Below are 22,937 nucleotides of genomic sequence, written 5' to 3'. Positions count from 1 at the left end.
TTACTAGTATCCTTAGATAAGGTGAGCCTGTTATAACTACTTGGGAATAAAAAAATTAAAACTACAATTATTTCACCAAGTATGTTATTTATAATTGCATTAGCTTTATTGATATTCCCCCCTCCCTTTTGAAACATGTTTGTTCTTAGTTGATTTCTGGTTGTCAACCATTCAGTTTATTTTTTGGAGAAAAAAAAATGTTTTTCTCACTTTTTAATAACATAAATCTACTTTACTTATTTTTTTTTATAGGTTTTTTTGTTTTTGTTTTTTAATTTTCACCTGAGGATATTTTTCTGTTGATTTTCAGATAGATGGAAGGGAGGGAGGGAGAGAGAGAGGGAAACGATGTGAGAGAGACACATCAATTGGCTCCCTCCTGCACAACCCCAACTAGGGGCAGGGGATCGAATTGCAACCGAGGTACATTCCCTTGACTTGAATCGAACTTTGGTCTGAACTCTTTGGTCTGTGGGCCGACGCTCTAACCACTGAGCCAAACTGGTCAGGGCCACAAATCTACTTGAAAATGGTAACCTTGACTTAAGAGTTCTCTGGAACAACATTTTTACTTTGTAATGAAGTTATGTAATCTTTGGATTAGAATGGATTTTATTAGAAGTTACAGTTATCCTTTTTTTATTTTTTTAAAGAAAACATGTTAATCATTGGTTTTTGTTTTGTTTTGTTTTTGTAGTATGTGCCCCTAGCGGGAACCGGACCCGGGACTCTCTGGTCCGCAGGCTGACTCTCAACCGCTGAGCCAAACTGGCCAGGGCTAATCATTGGTTTTTAATTCACTGAAATTTAAAAGTTTAGGTTACTGGTAAAAGAGGGCTCCGGTAGTGAAAAATCTCATTGCTGCTTTCCAAGCACTTACAGCTACTACTAACTCCAGCTGGTATTCATGCCATTCATAGAAATAGTTGTCCATATAAGTTGATACTGTCTTCCCTGGGTCATGTACTCCTGCAGTTATGACCTCTAATTTTTGTTTATGTCTAATAAATTCTTTTATTGAAAAATAACCTGTTTTTAAATACATGTTTTTGTGACACAGATCTCTTGGGTCAGTCTCATAATTAAGTTTAAAGTTGTTGAATATTTGGCAACTTCCATGAATATAAGGTGGAATTCAAATACTTACCTTGAAATTATTATTGGTTTCTTAAATTCATGCAGGCTCCGCATTAGCTGCTAATGTATGTAAAAAGATTACTGGGCGTCTTACCAGTGCAATAGCAAAGCAGGAAGATGTCTCTGTTCAGCTAGAAGCCTTGGATATTATGGCTGATATGTTGAGCAGGTAAGCATGCCTATAATTTATTACTTGTAATATACATACTATGTACATTTATTAAACTTCTGGTAAATATAATAAAACTTGGTCTAAAATTATTTGTGTTTAAGTTGTGGCTGTTTTATAAATATATATGGTTAAGATTGAGGGGAGAAATAAGCTAATTATATTTATCATGTAATATTGCATAGCAAGCATGTTTTACATAGTTTTGAGAAGTATAGTTAATAAAATTTGTGATTTAAATATTTCAGCAAAGTTTTTGTTGTTTTACTCTTTTATATTGAATACAATCTTCTACTTAGATAAGATATGTAGATGTAGCAAGTTTTCCAGTTAATGTGATTTATAAACTTCAGCAACCATGTTTATACTGCATAGTCTTTGTGATTTATAAACTTCAGCAACCATGTTTATACTGCATAGTCTTGAAGAGGAATGAACTTGTCTTTATATATTTGTAGCTTTTCCACTTTCCTCAGGAAGTCAAATTTGGGAAGATACAAATATCTAAATAACAACTCATGGGGAAAATACTTAAAAAGACCTGTCAATTTCAGTTTATCCTTGGTTTTCATAATTGTTATGCGTCATCATTATTTGTGGCTATACACTCTACTTGAAAATAAATAAGTGCCTTCGTGTGGTACATACTGGAAAGCTATTGTCCTGGCACACAAGAGCTTATACTTGACTATAGGAGATTAGAATACAAATGGCTGTAATATAAGGCAGAATTAGACTAAATATTAACTGTGAGTATAGTGTGTTTTAGAGTTTAAAATTGAAGGATCCAAGAAAAGTTTATTGTGGAAAGAGTGACATTTGAATTTAGTTTTGAAGAAGGGATAGGGCACAGGTGTATATGTCTAGGTATAGAATATATCAGCATTAGTCTTGGAGTTGGGGAACAGTGTATTCTAGTTTTCCAGAATATAGAATGAATAGAAAAGTAGTAGGAAGTCATTCTGATAGATTGGAGTCATCTTGAGAAGGGTGAGGAATTTATACTTAATTTAATAAGTATTGAAAATTCAGTTAGACTTTTTGTTCTCTGTGTGCCTTAATTACTAGAATTGTCTTGGCACATAGATATTTGACTGCTGTTGACTCACTGAACTACACATGTGAAATGATTTGGAAGAGAGGGTTGGATCAACAGGATAAGTGAAATTTAGTATATAGATGTTTAGAGGAAAGACAGTGGAGGGAGTAGTCAAGAGATGCTGATATTTTGAGTTGTGAACCCTGAAAGACATGTAATAGAGGAAAAAGCTATCAATAGAGAAAATTAATTGAGAGATCTGGGAAGGGGAAAATTACAAGATCATTGTGTGTTTTTTATTTTTTAATATATTCCCAAGTCTGTTGATTGGATATCCTATAAATGGGAAATACAGGTCTAGGTTCTAGAAAGTAATTTAGGGATACAAATTTCAAAACTATGTTCACTTACTTGAAGTTTTCAGTTGGATTGATAGAGATGATAAGAATTCAGTTTTCCTTTCATTCTGAATTTGGATTATGTCATGTAAATTTTTACTCTTGGAATACATTGAGTTCAAGGGCCAGACATTTCAGTAATGCTCAGATGTCTGGAATTTATGTCATTTTCTTTCTTTTTTTATTTTATTTTAAGGCAAGGAGGACTTCTTGTTAATTTCCATCCTTCAATTCTGACCTGTCTACTCCCCCAGTTGACCAGCCCTAGACTTGCAGTGAGGAAAAGAACTATTATTGCTCTTGGCCACCTGGTTATGAGCTGTGGAAATATAGTTTTTGTAGATCTTATTGAACATCTGTTGTCAGAGTTGTCCAAAAATGATTCCATGTCAACAACAAGAACCTACATACAATGTATTGCTGCTATTAGTAGGCAAGCTGGTCATAGAATAGGTAAGAAATGTTTAAATATTTTCAAGTTTTCTTTAATTAAAAAGTATTAATGAATGTTTTTAAGAACCAGTATGCTTTTCTTAGGTGAATATCTTGAGAAGATAATTCCTTTGGTGGTAAAATTTTGTAATGTAGATGATGATGAATTAAGAGAATACTGTATTCAAGCCTTTGAATCATTTGTAAGAAGGTAAGTTTTTAAGATCTCTATTTTTTCAAATAAAAATGTTTCTTTAAAATAGTAGTTAAGATCTAGATCAGGTAGGTGAGAAGAAATGGGATATTTTACTGACAGCCTGGAATCAGGCCAGAAATGTATAAATGTATAGTGAATTTTGTATCTTTACATCAGTTTTTGAGGTCTGTCACATCCACTTTGCTAGGGCAGTGGTTCTCAATTTGGAAACCTTGATTCTAATAATAAAACTGCAGTTATGTACTAGAAGGGGCCATATAACAGATTCTTTTTCCATTTGCCTGGAATTGACGGCGTAGTAGCACACAGTACAGTGCCTTGATACTTCACTGGTGGTTATCTGCAGCAGTCCCTTGTCACTCATGGTTTTAAGTAGCTATAGTCACCAAATTGTTACAGTCAGAAATTGAAGGATTCATTTTCATCCTTTTAATTGAGAAACAAGTTATTCCTTTGTTTTTGAGCATTTATATGTTCTTTCTTCTTAGCTTATAGGTAGAAGAACAAGGCTAGATGAATGTGCCACTGGCGTTTTCACAAATAATCCTAACTGCTAAAGAGCAACTTCATATGGGCTTTTAATCCTCTAGTCATATGTTAAAAAAAATAGCATATAGTAGTCCCCCTTATCCGTGTTTTTTCTTTCTGAGGTTTCAGTTAGCCACTGTCAACTAATCTGAAAATATTAAGTGGAAAATTCCAGAAGTTTTAAATTGCACCCCTTTTTGAGGAGTCTAATGAAACCTCACACCATCCTATGGGGATGTGAATCATCCCTTTTTCCAGCGTATTCATTCTGTATATATACTACTAGACCTTTAGTTAATAGCTATCTCTGTTATCAGTGCTTGTGTTTTACTTAATATAGTCATGTGCTGCTTACTATTATATTATTAATATTCTGAGATATTTCTTATTAGGTGATTTCCTCCTTGTGCAAACATCATAGAGTGCACTTACACAAATCTAGATGGTATAGCCTGCGACATACCTATGTGGTATAGAGCCTATTGCTCTGTAGGGGAGGAAAAATAATGTTATCTCTACCCTTCTGTGTTCTTGGTTGAGACCCCTTATAATAAGAAAGATTCACAAGAAAAGTTTAATAACATGTATATCTCATGTCTACATGAGAGAGTCCCACAAAAACTGATTAACTTGTCAAAATGGCTGAAGCCACCCCTTAGATACCATTTTCAATTGAGAAAAGATGATGTTAAGGGTGGGGGGAGTCGGTTATGGGAGATTACCAGGAAAGACATGATAAACAAGCATAAGGTTATTATACAGATTTGAGTCCTGGTCTCCTTCATTGATACAAGTTTTTAAAGATAAGGTCATCCCCCTGTTCCTGGTACAGCCAGGAAGGAACCATTACAAATAGAGATTTCCCTTATAAATGTAAATATCTTTTACACAGGGTACTTGTTCTTCAGAGCTTCTCTATTGTCTGCTGTTTTTTAAAATTAACCAGCTTAATAGAATCCTTACACCAACAGACATAATTTAGGGTGACAAATTCTATTCCCCTACAACTCCTAGGCTATAAACCTTACTGTACTGAATACTGTAAGCAGTTGTAACACAGTAAGTCTTTTGTAATACATTGCATTAAGACCTTAAATCACTAGGTGATAGGAATTTTTTAGCTCTATTATAATCTTATGGGACCACTGTCATACATGAGGTCCATTATTGACCGAAAAATTGATAATGCAGCACATGACTGTGATGGCCCCCATATGTAAAAGTAGTAATGCTGGCAGTTCTGATATGCCAAAGAGAAGCCATAAAAGTGTATGTACAGTGATACCTCGGTTCTCGAACGCCTCGGTTTTCGACCAAATGGAGATTCGAGAAACTTTTGTCTCGGAATCCGAACAAATATTTGGAACTCGAACTTCCGAGATGAGCCGAGTTGAGCTGAATGGCGTTCATTCGGCCCAGCGCGCCTTGCTTGCGTCATCAGTGTGAGTGCAGAGAGAGAGTCACGCTTTGTGGAGTCACGCTTTCCTATTGGTTTCATTGCTTCGGTTCTCGAACAATTCGGTTCTCGACCGTCCTCCTGGAACGAATTATGTTCGAGAACCGAGGTATCACTGTATGTGTAGGAAAAAAACAATATATATAGGATTTAGTACTGTCTGCAGTACAAACTGGGGAGGTCTTGGAACATATAACCCATGGATAAGTGGGGGACTACTGTAGATAGATTTCTCTCTATACCACCCAATATTCTAATGTAACCATTTTTTATAAAAATCATTTCGAATCCAGAGATGTTAATATGTGAAGGTTAAAGTTTATCTTAAAATTGATATAAATAAGTAATTTGGAAAGTAAATCTTTTTAAAATGAAGCCAGTGGGAGAGAAAGATGTAGGGCTTTGGTGTTGAAAAGGCTGGGATCCTCTTTCCTATGCTATATTAAAGGAGAGAAAATCTGTTAACAAAGCAAATGTGGCAGGTATTTAATCAAGGAGAAAAGTACAGTTACTCAAGACAGTTTTTGTTTCTTCAGATGTCCTAAGGAAGTTTATCCTCATGTTTCTACCATTATAAATATTTGTCTTAAATATCTTACCTATGATCCAAATTATAATTATGATGATGAAGATGAAGATGAAAATGCCATGGATGCAGATGGTGGTGATGATGATGACCAAGGTATTTCAAATTAAGTAGAAGAAATGTGTTTGTTAAATTTTCATGAAAGACCAGTGTTATAGATGGAGTTGATTTCTTACCCCAAATTGCACTTTATTTATTATTTATAATAGTGAAAATTGAAATGACCTCTATTCAACAATAGCAAAATGATTAAATAAATTATGGGGCATCATGGATTGAACTGCTATGCAATATTTTCAAAATCATGTTCTAGAAAAATATTAAAGCAGTCAATAGAGTGAAAATGCGGGTAACAAATGCGGGTAACAGAAATTACTGTGTTCCAGTTTTATTTCATTAAAAAAACAAAGTTCAGCCCAGTAAAATTGAAGATTTATTTGGCTTTAATTATAGGATTTATGAATCTAGCAACTACACGAGATCTCTGAGAGCTGGTCAAAATAGAAGGATTTTATAGGAAGATGGGTGAGGCAAGGGAGTTATTAGCAAAAGAAAAGAAAGGATTATTTGGGGGCCTGGACATCTTTTCTTAGGGAAAGGGTTTTTATTTATATAGATTGTCTCTTCTTTTTCTAAGGATGGAGAGGGCTTTTGTGATAGATTACCTTACTGGTGCTTGACCAGAGTACTCCATACTAGTTGATTGAGATTATGTTTCTTTGATTCTTTGAATGAATTTATATAATGGCTTATCTCTAAAGTCTGTAATTTCATTAATCTTTTTAAAACAAAACGAGAACAACTTACAAAAAAACTCCTCTAAACCCCATATTATGCTCTAGCTACTGTCTAGTTTCTCTCCTTTACAGCAGAACTCTTTAAAAGAATTCTCTCCAGTTCCTTTCTTCCCTTCTCTCTTGAATCCAGTTTTCCAGTGATGGACAAGATTGCTAGTGACCTCAAATGTTTGATTCTGCCTGTTACTCAATCTCAGCAGCATTTCTTTATTGAACATTCAGGATACTATACTCTCTTGGTTTTCATGCTGTTTTTGTGATTACTCCTTCTCAGTCTCCATACTGGTTCCTCTTCATCACCTTGACCACTAAACTTTGGAGTATTCTAGGACTCAGTGCTTGGACTTCTCTGTTATATACCCTTTTTCCATTGATTTATTTTTTTAGAGAGAGTGGGGTGGGGGGTGGGGAGAGAGACACATCAGTCGATTGCTTCCTGCACCTACCCTGACTGGGTCCAAGGATCCATCCTGCAACCCAGATATGTGCCCTTGACTGGGAATCGAACCTGCGACTCTTCAGGGTGTGGGCCAACGCTCTAACCACTGAGCTATGCCGGGCAGAGCTTCTCTGTTACATACTCATATGTTGTTGTTCATCTCATCTAGTCTTCTAGTTGAGAATCCAAATTTTATCTTTATCTGAGATCTTTCCTTTCAATTCCAGGTTCATATATAAAGCTGTATGATTTACTGCTTAGATGTCTAACCTTCTCCCCACCCTTCTTCCATCCTGTCTAACCTGTTTTTTAGCCTTTTTCATCTCAGAATGACACCTCAATTCTTTTTTAGTTTCTCAGACCAAAAACTTTGGGGTTATACCTGATTACTTTTTCTCACTTTTCTCTCTCCCATTTCCCTCACCCCCCATCTCAGGGTTTTTCCCTTACCCTTTTCAGCATTTTTATTTTCTTCATTACTTAGTCACTTTCTGACATTTTGTAATTGGTTTCCACCTAGCAAGATGTAAGCTTCATGAAGGCAGAGATTTTAATTTTAGCTATTTATTGATTGCTTTATCCCAGTGCCTAGGACAGTGCTTGACACATAGTAGGCACTCAATAAATGTGTTGTATTAATGAAGGGAAATCTTAGCTTCTAATTGGAATATCCTTTGGAAAAAGCTGTAGCAGTATGTTACAGGTTTTGATTGTTGGCTTTTTGTACACGTATGTTGAAAAATAAACCAACTTCAGCTGCTTTATCAACTATATATTATAATTTCAGTGTTTAAGATGTTTACATTTTTATCACCTTTTTTAAAATAAAGAATATCCCTGCAAAGTTTTTCCCATAGTTGAGTTGCCATGAGAAAAACTTCACTTATTTATTTGCTTTTAAATAGTCCATTTTGATAGTAACTTGTAATTTTTAAATAGCTATTGGTGAGTAAATCAAATACCTTGGGTTTAGCAGTATTTAGTTGGGTTTTCCTATAATGTGCTAAGAAGAGATTAAGTAAACCTTTTGGAGATTGGACGATTTTATTAAATATCCTAGGATTTTCTAAGGCTACATTTAGCTTTCAATGGCTAATTGGGATATAAGTCAATAAAGAGATGATATCTTTTTCCCCCAGTGAGGAATCATTTCAGGGCTTTAGTCTTATCTAAGAATAACAAAATTATTGTTAGGTAATTTTGGACTGCTCCGAGAACTGCTAATATTTTTGCCATCCTCCCGACTTTGTTACCAACTGATTCATCCTGATGGTGTTAGGAAGAAATCATTTTAAGAGATTTCACACACACAGAAGTTATCAAATTATACACAAATGAGATGGAATTGTTAATGCTTGTGGTTGGATTATTTTTTAAGGCCTAATAGGAGTTTGGAGAAGATGGTGCTCTGCTGTTACAAGGGCAGAATTTTCTTGTTATAATTGAGACTGTAGTTTCTTTAAATTATATTAAGACAGTATCTTGAAAGGTTGAGAATATGCATATTTGTTCTTAATAGCCTCCCATTAACAAATTTAGTGGAAAGTCTTGTAGTCACAAAGAAAGCTGATGTCAGAATTCTTTTTCTCCCAGAGTTATCTTATAAATATAAACTCCCCAATTGCTTATTTGATTTTCCTGTAGTGTCAAGTGATTTTATTTATCCTCACCCGAGGACATTTTTTTCCATTTTTTGCACAGATAGAGTGGGAGGGAGAGAGAGGAAGAGAGAGAGAGAGAGAAACATCGATGTGAAAGGGACACATCGAGTGGTTGCCACCCGCACGACCAACCAGGGCCGGGGACAAACTGCAACTGAGGCACATGCCCTTAGCGGGAACCGAACCCGGGTCTCTCCGAACCGCAGGTCGACGCTCTAACCGCTGAGCCAAACCGGCCAGGGCTATCAAGTGATTTTAAAGAAAAAAAAATTTTTTTTTTCTTTATTGATTTTTTTGAGAGAGAGAGAGGAAGGGAGAGGGAGAGAGAGAAACGTCGATGAGAGAGAACATCGATTGGTTGCCTCCTGCATGCCCCCCACTGGGGATTTGGTCCACAACCTGGGCATGTGCCCCGACTGGGAATCGAACCAGCGACCTCTTGGTGCATGGGTCAACACTCAACCACTGAGCCACACTGGCCAGGCTCAAGTGATTTTTTTTTTAATTGAACTTTTTATTCCTATTGTTTAAAAGGCTGGGACATTTATGATTTTACAAATATTTATGTTCTGAAGACGTTTAATGTGTTAATGATGTTAAAGGGTCAATAAGTGAGTAATGATGACTCACTATAAAAGAAAATTTTTAACAAATTAAAAACATAATTATAATTTTTATTTAGAGATTATGTGTAAATTTATCAAAGTTAACTGTGTCTGTTTAAGTTCTAGTTCTTTATAAACTTGTCCACTGTTGTATGTTAGCGAAAAGTTAAAAAACTGTCTTAATTATGAATTCATTTCCTAAAAACGATAAGCTTTTTCTATGATTAATAGCCTAACATTAAAACTTCTCTTTAGGGAGTGATGATGAATACAGTGATGATGATGACATGAGCTGGAAAGTGAGACGTGCAGCTGCTAAGTGCTTGGATGCTGTAGTTAGCACAAGGCATGAAATGCTTCCAGAATTCTACAAGACCGTCTCTCCTGCACTGATATCCAGATTTAAAGAGCGTGAAGAGAATGTAAAGGCAGATGTTTTTCATGCATACCTTTCTCTTTTGAAGCAAACTCGTCCTGTGCAAAGTTGGCTGTGTGACCCTGATGCAATGGAACAGGGAGAAACACCTTTAACAATGCTTCAAAGTCAGGTCAGTTTAAAAAGTCATGCTAATAAATGTGATCTTTAAAATTGTATTTTTGATGTGGAAATGTGAGTTCCAGAACAGCTTAAGTGAAACAAAGTTCTGGGATATGTTTGTATAGTAGTTTATGTATCTTCATATAAGGGTTACTTATAAATAGTTTATTCTGATTGAAGTATTCTTAATTTACTGGGTATACAATATTAAAATAATTTTATGATTCAGTAAAATAACTTTTAACCTTGATATTAGTGGAGATATCTTAGAACTATGGAGTTAGACTACTTGCATTCATAACTGGCTTCACTCCTAATTTAACTCTGTGATCTTGGAGAGATTATTCATTTTATTAAACCTCACTTTTTTCATTTGTAATAAGGATTTACTTAGAACTGTCTGCCCAAGGTAGTGATAGAAGAAATTATCTATGTCAGCATTTAATGTAGTGCCTTCTACATAGTAAGTACTTATAAATGGCAGCTCTTGTTGTTAACAAAATACATATTTTCACTTTAGGTCATTTTTTCTAAGATCCTAAACGTTATAGCTATATAGCTCCTGTTTGGTACATGCTAGGCATTTTCCTGTCATATATGTAATCCCCACAGCAGTGGGGATTTGTCCATTCTTATAGATTATAAAACATGTGAGCCAGATTAAACAACTAAACCAGAGGAAGGGATTATATATACCATATCTATCTTGTTTCAAGTAGCACAAATTTAAAAAATTTGTGGTGAACACTGGAGATTAATTCTAGAAAGAAATGAGATAGAGTATATAGGTAATGTAAACAATTGAATAAGCATATAGAAGTTAGATAAAGTCACAGGAAATTCTGATCATGCTGTGATGAAGTAGATAGGCGTTTTCTTTTGTCTGTAGTTCTGAGATTATGTTTGATAGGTTATGTGGCTGTATCCTGGCATTCATAAGATTTATTAGTCAATATCCTAATATTTAGGTTTTACTAACAGATCATTAGAATAGAAAGTTTAGAAGCATACATTTCTGAATCATGCCCTTGCTGCTTGTTAGCTACATTTGAAATGAGGTTGATTTCATTGTAAAGGCAAACGAAAAGCAAAAAAGAAGACCCCCTTTAATGGTTTCTTTTCCATAATTTGTCTTTTTTCTGTTAATGTTTTTCTGTGCTATTTGTGTTCAACAAAACCATTTATAAATTATGCTCTGAATATTGTGGTTGTGAAAATTTCATTATTTGGTTAGATTTATATTTAGTCTTGTGCATTTCATAATTAAAAATTAATCAAAGAAGACTTCTGTTGCTCTGTAGAAAGGCTAATGATAATTTTTCTCTATCAGTATCATATCAGCAAATACAGTTACAAGAGAACAGAATTGATGCAACAAAGTTTGTTTCTAACAATCTTGTTAGCAGTTAGAAGAATTAGGAATTTAACAAAAAAAGATAAGTTCTTCCCTTTCTTTTCATCCCCTGTAATTTGTGTTAAGGATGCAGAAGAAATATCACTAGCTGAAACAGCTAATGAGTCTGTGATAATTACAGGTTCCCAACATTGTTAAAGCTCTGCACAAACAGATGAAAGAAAAAAGTGTGAAGACCCGACAATGCTGTTTTAATATGTTAACTGAACTGGTAAATGTATTACCTGGGGCCCTAACACAGCACATTCCTGTTCTTGTACCAGGTATGAAAGAAGTAGTAAATCACTTATGGAACTTAGTATGGACTTTATTAAGACTTAGATAAGTTTAAATAATTCTTTGAAAAGGATACTTTGGGACAAGTTAATTTGTACATAAAACTAAACTTTGTTATAGAGCCTTTGTTACTGAGCCATCTTGAACATCTAAAGTTAGAAATTTGCAAGTAAAAAGTTAAATCTTATTCTAAAATGCTTGGCTTTGATATTATAGATTGTTGAATTTCTACTACTTTAGCGATAATGCGATGAAGTAGAAACTAGCAATATTTTAGGGATTAGTTAATTTTTTCTTTCATAATACTATACATGAAAATTACTGGATTTTTTTTATTGGCTTTTTAGGAATCATTTTCTCATTGAATGACAAATCAAGCTCATCAAATTTGAAGATCGATGCTTTGTCGTGTCTATATGTAATCCTCTGTAACCACTCTCCTCAAGTCTTCCATCCTCATGTTCAGGCTTTGGTTCCTCCAGTGGTGGCTTGTGTTGGAGACCCATTTTACAAGATTACATCTGAAGCACTTCTTGTTACTCAACAGCTTGTCAAAGTAATTCGTCCCTTAGATCAGCCTTCCTCGTTTGATGCAACTCCTTACATCAAAGATCTGTTTACCTGTACCATTAAGAGGTTAAAAGCAGCTGACATTGATCAGGAAGTCAAGGAAAGGGCTATTTCCTGTATGGGACAAATTATTTGCAACCTTGGAGACAATTTGGGTTCTGACTTGCCTAATACACTTCAGATTTTCTTGGAGAGACTAAAGAATGAAATTACCCGTTTAACTACAGTGAAGGCGTTAACACTGATTGCTGGGTCACCTTTGAAGATAGATTTGAGGCCTGTCCTGGGAGAAGGGGTTCCTATCCTTGCTTCATTTCTCAGGAAAAACCAGAGAGCTTTGAAACTGGGTACTCTTTCTGCCCTAGATATTCTAATTAAAAACTATAGTGACAGCTTGACAGCTGCCATGATTGATGCAGTTCTAGATGAGCTCCCACCACTTATCAGTGAAAGTGATATGCATGTTTCACAGATGGCTATCAGTTTTCTTACCACACTGGCAAAAGTGTATCCCTCCTCTCTTTCAAAGATAAGTGGATCCATTCTCAATGAACTTATTGGACTTGTGAGATCACCCTTATTGCAGGGGGGCGCTCTCAGCGCCATGCTTGACTTTTTCCAGGCTCTGGTTGTCACTGGAACAAATAATCTAGGATACATGGATTTGTTGCGCATGCTGACCGGTCCAGTTTATTCTCAGAGCACAGCTCTTACTCACAAGCAGTCCTATTACTCCATTGCCAAATGTGTAGCTGCCCTTACTCGAGCATGTCCTAAAGAAGGACCAGCTGTAGTAGGTCAGTTTATTCAAGATGTGAAGAACTCAAGGTCTACAGATTCTATTCGTCTTTTAGCTCTACTTTCTCTTGGAGAAGTTGGGCATCATATTGACTTAAGTGGGCAACTGGAACTAAAATCTGTAATATTAGAAGCCTTCTCGTCTCCTAGTGAAGAAGTCAAATCAGCTGCATCTTATGCATTAGGCAGCATTAGTGTGGGCAACCTTCCTGAGTATCTACCATTTGTCTTACAAGAAATAACAAGTCAACCCAAAAGGCAGTATCTTCTGCTTCATTCTTTGAAGGAAATTATTAGCTCTGCATCAGTGGTGGGCCTTAAACCATATGTTGAAAACATCTGGGCCTTATTGCTAAAGCACTGTGAGTGTGCAGAAGAAGGAACCAGAAATGTTGTTGCTGAATGTCTAGGCAAACTTACTCTAATTGATCCAGAAACTCTCCTTCCCCGGCTTAAGGGGTACTTGATATCAGGTGAGTACCTAGGTTTTCTTATTTATTTTATTGCTCTCAGAGGGAGGGAAGGAGAGAGAGAGATAGAAACATCGATGAGAGTAAAATATCAATCATTTGCCTCCTGCATGCGCCCTGACTGGGGATCAAACCTGCAAGCTGTGTATGTGCCCTGATTTGGAATTGCTACCCTCTGGTGAATGGGATAATGTTCCAGCCAATTGAGCCACACCAGCCAGGACCCTAGGTTTTCTTATTTTTAAAAATTTTAATTAATAGCGATTGGTTGCCTTAAAAGATGTCTAATGTGGAAGTTAAAACATTTTTATATCTTGTTACACATAGAACCCATTACCTTATGTTATAACATGAAGCCATATTCGAATAACATTTTGTTGTTTAAAAGGCTAAAGAGAGTAATTAGATAATGGTTAAATAAGTTTGTTTTAGTGTTCATTATATTCTGATTGTTATTCTTTGGTCTTAAAATGTGAAAAAGACATATGTCTCTTGAATTAATATATTCTGAGGAGCTTACTAGTAATAATTATAATACTAAAGTTGATATACTTAACTTTAGTTCAAATGACAAATCCTAGAAGTGTTTTCAGGTTTACCAGTGTAAATCCCTTTAAATGAAGCAGAAATTGCTTTCTTTTTAAATTAAAACAAAAAAAAAATAAACTTTTAAGATTTAAGCTAAAGATGTCCATGAATTTTAGTGGACTTATGTACCAATAGACTTAAATTTATTTTTATTTAGGTTCATCATATGCCCGAAGCTCAGTGGTTACAGCTGTGAAGTTTACTATTTCTGATCATCCACAACCTATTGATCCACTGTTAAAGAACTGCATAGGTAAGTAGAAAAAATATAAACATACTGATTAAATATTTAGTAGTTAATTGTCAAAAAACAAATTATTTCAATAACTAAAAATATCACCAAGGAACTAAAATGCTTTTAAGGGTCTAGCAATTGTTTCATTAGAAAGATATTGATGATGTATGATCTTATATACTTATATTCTGTCATCTCTTAGTTTGAAATTGTTATCAGATTATTTTGCAAATAACTGAAATTAGTAAATACACTAGGGTATCTTTAGAGTCAACTACACACTTGCTAATCATATTTTGGGAATGGCCTAAAATAACTAGATAAAGGAAAAAAATATTTGATCTATCTAAATAATCCTAAAGTTTCCTCCCAGATAAACAAGTCTTTTTTTTTTTTGCTGGTTTGTTTTTCAATCCTCACCTGAGGATAATTTTTTTTCCATTTATCTTCAGATAGAGTGAGGAAGGGAGAGGGAGAGAGCAATCAATGGGAGAGACACACATTCATTGATTGCCTCCCACACAACCCCGACCAGGGCCAGGGTCCAAATCTGGGGTATGTGCCTTTGACTGGAGTCAAACCCACGACTTTTTAGTGTATGGGCTGATGCTCTAACTGCTGATGCTAAACTGGTTAGGGCTCCAGTTTTCTGTTATTACTTGTAACCTTTCAGTTCCTTGGGGTATCTGTTGAGACTTCCATATGTAACAACCTAAGAAAAAAATAGTAATTGCCAGAAGAACTAAGAGGAGACACTCCAGAAAGAATAGGGCTCTATTTCTGTGAAGACAAGAATTAGCTTTGCGGATTCTTTTTTCATGATGCCATAACTTCCCTGTGTTGTTTTCATCATCAGTTTCCTAGAGGTGGTAGTAGCAGCTAAAAGCCCTCAGAACTCAATTTTGTGCTTTCTGGAGGAAATTTTCTATCAGAAGATTCTTGCCTATATTCCCCTCATCTTTTTTCTTTTTTTCCTTTTTGCTTTGGTATATTAACTCATGTTTGATACTGTGTAAGGTAGGACAAAGGAGAAGGCCTGTGCTACATCTCTAGAGACATCTTTCCGGATTGACAATAGTCAGTTCATCATTGGTATAGTTATTCAGCCAGTTATACCTTCTCATTGAATTATGGTTTGGTTCAGTATTATCTGCGATTTTGTGAACATCTTACAACCACCTAGGAAGCTTTTTAGAAACTGAAATTCCTAGACCAAGGAGTTGAGGACCACTGATCCTAGTCCATGTCACCATTTGTTCATAATAATAGCAATGTTTTTTAAAATGCTTTACTGAAAGCATCTTTTTCTCATTAGTATTCTAATTTATCATCTTAGTAACTCTACACAAATGGGGTGAAGAAGTTTAGTCTAGTACATTTAAATTCTTTTAAAAATATATTTTCATTGATTTTAGTGGAGGAAGAAGAAGGGAGAGAGAGAAGAGAGAAGCATCTGTCGGCTTCCTCCTGCACACCCCCAACTGGGGATCAAGCCCACAACCTGGGCATGTGCCTTGACTGCGAATCAAACTGCAGCCTTTTTGTGCACGGGACTATGACAAACCAACTGAGCCACACTGGCCAGGGTTTAAATTCCCTTTGAATCCAAGCTATCGCCTAAGCTTTTTTTGTAATCAGAACTTTCTTGAATGGCCAACATTGAGTCTGCCATTCTGTAGTGTCTGGAGTATTTCTTTCCTCCCATTTTTTCAAATTGTTCTTTTGATACATTTAAGTCTTATGGCACCTCTCTTTTCCCCTGTGAATTCTAAAAGATTGCTACTGGTAGGATTGAGATTACATAATGATAGTTCCATGTGAATACCAAGTATATACTAAACACTGTTCAACAATGTGCGTGGTATTTATTCTGCTCAGCAGCCCTAAAAGGTTTATAATTCTCTTTTATAAAGTGGGAAACTGAGACTCTTAACCTAAAATAACTTGCCAAAAGTTATACGATTGACAGATAAAGTGGTTTGGATCATCATCTATATGACTCCAAAGATCTTTGCACTATAATTTTTTCACTACATTTGTTTGAAATGTCTTAATGTGCCTAGGTGCTTTAGTTTTTGCCCCATGTTAGGTTTCAGTCTTCTCCTTTTGTATTCTTACCCTCTTACCAATTCATATATTTCTCATTAAAGATACAAATAAAAACAGGGCATTTGGAGGCACATTTTTCTTTGTCATCTGATATATTGTGTACTTTTTAACAGTACTTCTTCATTCTGGATTCTCACTGTGTATCCTCTGCATTATGGGTACTTAAGAGTAGATTATCAGTTAAATCGACTCACACTGTGACATGATAGTTAATCTGCTGCCAAAAGAAACTATATAGTTCACTTAGTATTTCATTGTGTTCTCTCCTGACCCGAATTGAAGAAACAATAATACCAATAATCAACTATCAATTTTTTTAAAAGTATAGTGTGTATTTTCTGTTAAGCTTACCTTCATTGTATGTTGCTTCTCTTATAATTTTTTCAGGGGATTTCCTAAAAACATTGGAAGACCCAGATTTGAATGTAAGAAGAGTAGCCTTGGTCACATTCAATTCAGCAGCACATAATAAGCCATCTTTAATAAGGGATCTTCTAGATACTGTTCTTCCACATCTTTACAATGAAACAAAAGTTAGAAAGGAGCTTATAAGAGAGGTAAGCTAATTAGTGAGATTACACTTTCTCTAAGATTATCTTTTACTTTTAAGTATATGCATATATTCTTTTGTGTCTCAACAGGTAGAAATGGGTCCATTTAAGCATACAGTTGATGATGGCCTGGATATTAGAAAAGCAGCTTTTGAGTGTATGTACACACTTCTAGACAGTTGTCTTGATAGACTAGACATCTTTGAATTTCTAAATCATGTTGAAGATGGTTTGAAGGACCATTATGATATTAAGGTAAGATGTTTGTGCCTGTTCATAGAATGTTTGAGAAGACTTAGCTACAGTGACTTTTACCCTTGTAATTTACTTTTGTCTATTAAATGAGAAAAATTACTTTGCTTGTCATGAACTTTAATATGCAAAATTAATATTAGTACAATTGTAACATCAGTTGACATACACAGAAAAAATCCAGAAACCTTTTCCTTGGAGGAGGTCAAGTCTAAATGGATGGGAAATTCTAAGAAGTTCTGTACCAGCTTCCTTAGTGCATAGTCCCTAGATGCTTTCCCTCCAAAGAAGAGTCCAGACAAGTTTTGCTGTTCATAGTATAATCTGTGATCTGTTTGGTCTCTCTTAAAAGTGTGCTGCAGCTACTACCTATGGAGGGTTTTCTGCTTTTTGCATGATAACCATATTTACCTGAATGAGGGGTTTTTGTTTTCTAGTCTAATATACTGAGTTTAATATCAAGAGTTTTGTTGAAGGATAACACACAAGAACTGTTTTCAGATACCTAAAGCAATCTGTGTAGAAGCAACTGGAAGAGAAATCATACCACTCCTTAGATTTAGAGCATGAACTTTGCTCATAACTGCACTTTGTTTTCTTATTTGATCATGACCATTTCAAATGTGAACTATTAAAGGGTGAATTGAAAAGTAATAATTGCATTGTCTCTTTTTCTTTTCCATTCATGGCCTTTGGTTCAGCAGTTAAAAGTGGTAGTTCAGCAATTATGCAGCCATACTTGGAACTCCAATTTTCTTTTTTCCATATGTGGTAGTAACCCGACACTTCCCAGAATCTATTAAAAAGAGCTTCCAAGGAAGTAATAGGATTTTCCTGTTCTACAGTTTATAGTCCAAGAGAAGAAAGGTTATGGGTTACCAGGCTTTCTATGGATTAATCTAAATAACCTTTTTGTTCTTGATTTTTTTTTTTTTTTAAGGAATATCTGCTAAGATAGTAGAAACTAAAAGCTTTTCTCTTGGTTCAGTTATTTTCTTATTCAATGCTTTTGATTTTGCTGCACATGAGCTATTTTAAAAAATTCTAAATCGATAGCCCTATCCTAACAAGTTAAGTAAATGTCTCTGGGAACAGGACAAAGTTCTCCGGTTCTAATGGGTGGCCAAGATTGAGAACCACTTTTCTAGTTCTGTCCACTAGGACCACGTTTATAGGTAAGGCCTCTCTAGTACTTGTAACTAAAATTCCTCGGCTAAGGTTTGTGACCACTCTGAGACAAATTGCATTAAAGTGAAACTGTGGTGCATGCTAGATGTTTTCCTTTTAAAAGCTTTGAATTTGGAATTGTCTTTAGAAAATAACACAAGGTCTAAATTTTGTCTTTTCTTACTCATAATAGATGCTAACATTTTTAATGTTGGTGAGACTCTCCACCCTTTGTCCAAGTGCAGTACTACAGAGGTTGGACCGGCTGGTCGAGCCATTACGTGCCACATGTACAACGAAGGTAATCATTGGTAGACATCAACTGAGGCCACACTTGGTGTATTCAGGATTCCTAGTTGATTTTATATTCTAGATGTCCTAATTTAACATGCTAGCACCATATGTAGCAGTATTTTATTTTTTTTAATCCTCACCTGAGGATATTCTTCATTTATCTTTATCTTCAGATAGAGTGGGAGGGAGGGAGAAAAATCAAACATCAGTGTGAGAGAGAGACACATTGACTGGTTGCCTCTCTGCACAACCCCAACCAGGGCTGGGGACTAAACTGCATCTGATGTGCGTGCCCTTGACTGGGAATCAAACCCACAGCCCTTCAGTCCATGGACCAATGCTCTAACCGCTGATCCAAACCAGCCAGGGCATAGCAGATTTTAAAAGTTAACCTATTGAATGTGATGTTTTAGAAAACTTTGCACTATTTAATACTATTCTTTAAAGTTTTTATTTATAATAATAAAAATAATATGCTATATATATTGAAGTACTGATGCAGGATAAAGTGAGAGAGTTCCACAAAAAAGGAAATATTTAATTCTTCTGGAAGTGAGGTGGGGATACTAATCATAGAAGTCTTCATATGAGCATGATGACATTTAAAGTGGACCTTAAAAAGTCAGAAATACTTTCAGATTCAGAAAGTGAAACAGGGCTTTTCATATAAAAATAATTATATGAATTAAGGCACAGAGCTGTCGGTACATGATGTGTTTTAAGAATAATAAATGAACAGGGTGTCTAGAGGAGTAGTTTCTTGTTGGAGGCCAAAGCAGGACTTGCTAAGCAGATAAAGCTCAGGTTCTCAATATTTCAGCCATGATGGCTCTGGATTTTTTGTTTCCCTAATGGGCTTTATTCCCTTAAAAGGAAACAGGCTACTGCTAAAAAGAGGTTTAAAAACAACTATGCTTAGAGTAGAACACGACTGTTGGACCTATGAAAGAGCAGCTCCGCTTTATTTGCCAGACACTTCTAGGTGTTTAAATGTGTTTGTACAAGAACTTGTCTTTTATAGCAGTATAAATGTACTCAATGTTACAGGTAAAGGCAAACTCAGTAAAGCAGGAGTTTGAAAAGCAAGATGAACTGAAGCGGTCTGCCATGAGAGCAGTAGCAGCACTGCTGACCATTCCAGAAGCAGAGAAGAGTCCACTGATGAGTGAATTCCAGTCACAGATCAGTTCTAATCCTGAGCTGGCAGCCATCTTTGAAAGTATCCAGAAAGATTCATCATCCACTAATTTGGAATCAATGGACACTAGTTAGATGTTTGTTCAACATGGGGACCATGACATTGACCGTATGATGCACTGAATCGACAGGTTAATCATAAGACATGGAAAGAGAAGTGTCTAAAAGCTTCAAAATGTTCCACATTTTTTTTTCCTTCATGAAGACAGTTTGGCTTTCTTCCATTTTTGTTTTTGTAACATTTATTTCAGAAATCTGTATTTCCATAACCCAGAGGTTGTAAAACCACTAATGTTTTAGTGGTTAGGGTAACATTTAAAATGGAAACTAAAAGTTAGGATTTATGGCATATGGAGATAGGGTCCAGGATCTACTTGCCCTGTAATGTTTAGGATTAAAATGTTAAAATTTTGTGACCATGAATTTCTTTCTTTTATAAAATTTCTCATATTTAAAAATCAAAAATTCTGCAAGACAAAAACCATGTTTCATTTTCTTGTATAACTTTTTGTTTCAGCAACATAAATTGATTTTTTAGCTGGCAGATAAGAATATCTGTGTAATATTTGTTACATTTCAGAGAGTTTGGCAATTTAAAAAAGATAGTAAGGTATCATTTTTTTTAAAGTATAGGGATTAACAATATCCCTGTTGCGCACACTAATTTTGCATGAACAAGTTTACAAATATGTATTGTCTGTAAAGCAGCATGTGCAGATTATTCATAATACAAAAGTTAAAATAAGTATTGTATTAGTGCAATTTGCAGATATTTATTTTTGCACAGAAAACATATCTGGAGAGAGAGTGAGGAGTAAATTTTTGAAACTTTGGTTTTCTTAATGCCAGTGTGAATTTGCAAATGTTTTCAGCAAATCAAGTCACAATAACAATTTGCCACTTTTTTCTATTATAAATTTTCTTACACATTTAAAATTTGAATATTTAAGTACACATTTTTTTCTCAGTTACCCATTTGTGTGTGTTGCCACTTAGAAATTAAATTAAGGCCAGTTTTTTTCTTTCATTCCCTTTGGATCTGTACATCCCTTTATTGGAGGATACAAATACTGTGTATGCTTTTAAATTTTAGTTTTAGGAAAATTCTGAAACCGGCTGTCGCAGGTTTGTTAGCTGCTAATAGAATTTTCTTTTAGTTGAGTTAGATCCCACCCCCACCCCCCCTTTTAGAGCTACTTTACGTATTGTATTTGGTAAACGGTGACTACTTGTCCTGATTAAGGGGTTTCTGCTGGGGGAAGCAAAGCTTTGCAGTACCTTATATCGTAGTTAAATTTTTATTTAACATATCTTTCAGTGAACTCATTTCACACTGTAGCCTCTTCCTTCAAATTTGTGGTGCTCCTGTAACAGTAAGAACTAATTTCTGAAATAAAGACATCTCCTAATGCTGTGCAAACATAGTTTACATGTATTGAAGGAGGCAGTTGTTCAATTTAGTGACTAGTTTCAAGCAATCAGATGTTTGAAAACTGCACCCTTTATTTTTGAAACTGTGAATTAGAAATACTTTTCCTGCTGTATTACTTTACCTGCTTTAACATCCAGATATGCAGTGATTGAATTGGTAACATACTGTGGTTATTAGATTAATAGCTTAATTTTGAATATTCAGATGATAATGCATAAAACATCATTACCCATAAGGATTTTAACTAGGACGTTGACATGGAACATTACGTGAAGTTGGTGCCATTTCAGAATGTGGCAGGTGGTAATCTTATACCATAATTTGCATAAAACTGTAATAGAAATTTATTTTGAGATGTTAGTATATTATGTACTATGCATTACCGTGGTATAGATGTTGTGGATATATTTAAGTATTTGGTTACATGGTTTCACAATAAATTACAATACTGCAGGCTCTAGGACCAAATAGGAGACTGACATGCATATGTTGTGTGAATGTCTTAGTTAATTATCTACAGTTAAATTCAAGTACTTTTCATGTATTGGATCTCTCACTTTTTAACCTTCCAAGATACACTTCAAGTTTTCCAAGCTGGCTAATTTTTTTAATATAGCTGAAACTGTTTTAATACAAAAAATAGATTCCGCTCTTTCTAGTAGTAGATATGGTTTACATATATAATGTATATTCATAAGCATAAAAATTGGTAACAGAAGAATACTCAGATTTTAAATGCCAGGTCATACTGATCAACTCTGTTCTTCTAGTGTGATGTCCTGGTACCGATACGGAGGTTGCAAGGTGTGAGGTCCAGTCACAGACTCCGCTCATACTGCTCACTGCTCTTTTAATATTTATTAGCAAGTTCTGCTTAGCATCTCTACATATGTAGGTTCTACAGGAGATCTGAAAGTTAATCATAAAACAACGGCTTTTTACTGGTTTTCTTGAGAATGTTTAAATTGTTGAGCTCTACCTGATTTTTTTTCTTTTTTTTTTTTTTAAATCCTCACCCGAGGACATTTTGCATTTTTTTGTTCAGACAGAGCGGGAGGGAGAGAGAGGAAGAGAGAGAGAGAGAAACATCGATGTGAAGGGACACATCGAGTGGTTGCCACCCGCACGACCAACCAGGGCCGGGTACAAACTGCAACCGAGGTTCCCTTAGCGGGAACCAAACCCGGGTGTCTCTGTACCGCAGGCCGATGCTCTAACCGCTGAGCCAAACCGGCCAGGGCTGATTTTTTTCCTTAAGAAAGCTCAATATAGGGTTGTGTTTTGAAGTTAGGTTATTTTATGAAACTAAGGCAGAAAGGAAATTTGGTATGGCAAGGCCTAACCTAAATAGTTATAAAATCAATAACATTGATAATTTTTTAAATGATGGTCATATATTCATTAATGGTATCTAAAGCTTCTTAACCTTTGGGAATTAGAATTCTTAAGAAGTTGGGGTATGACGACTTCATCAAATGTTTGAATACATAATTTTTTTGTAACCATAGTTAAATAACTAAATCAGTCCTTTTTTTTACATTTTTTGTTGAGTAAAAGATAAAGAAATAATAGGCATATCTAA

General features: G+C 35.2%; 1 protein-coding gene across 1 annotated transcript in view; it reads left to right on the top strand.

Annotated features, from left to right (window-relative positions):
• CAND1 (cullin associated and neddylation dissociated 1) overlaps positions 1-20,372 on the top strand; it is a 40,497-nt gene extending 20,125 nt beyond the window's left edge. Inside the window, exons 4-15 of the mRNA XM_036251612.1 lie at positions 1,183-1,306; positions 2,940-3,196; positions 3,281-3,386; positions 5,913-6,058; positions 9,720-10,012; positions 11,538-11,679; positions 12,040-13,533; positions 14,276-14,371; positions 16,850-17,019; positions 17,104-17,268; positions 18,626-18,733; positions 19,774-20,372. Of these exons, the coding sequence (XP_036107505.1) occupies positions 1,183-1,306; positions 2,940-3,196; positions 3,281-3,386; positions 5,913-6,058; positions 9,720-10,012; positions 11,538-11,679; positions 12,040-13,533; positions 14,276-14,371; positions 16,850-17,019; positions 17,104-17,268; positions 18,626-18,733; positions 19,774-19,998 (3,326 nt within the window). The 3' untranslated portion in view covers positions 19,999-20,372. The remainder of the gene's footprint in view (positions 1-1,182; positions 1,307-2,939; positions 3,197-3,280; positions 3,387-5,912; positions 6,059-9,719; positions 10,013-11,537; positions 11,680-12,039; positions 13,534-14,275; positions 14,372-16,849; positions 17,020-17,103; positions 17,269-18,625; positions 18,734-19,773) is intronic.
• The last annotated feature ends 2,565 nt before the right edge of the window (positions 20,373-22,937 follow it).

This window comes from Molossus molossus, unplaced genomic scaffold (genome assembly GCF_014108415.1).
Source record: "Molossus molossus isolate mMolMol1 unplaced genomic scaffold, mMolMol1.p scaffold_m16_p_10, whole genome shotgun sequence".
Taxonomy (NCBI): domain Eukaryota; kingdom Metazoa; phylum Chordata; class Mammalia; order Chiroptera; family Molossidae; genus Molossus; species Molossus molossus.
Note: the sequence above shows the minus strand (reverse complement) of the source record. Positions and strands in the feature narration are given on the sequence as shown.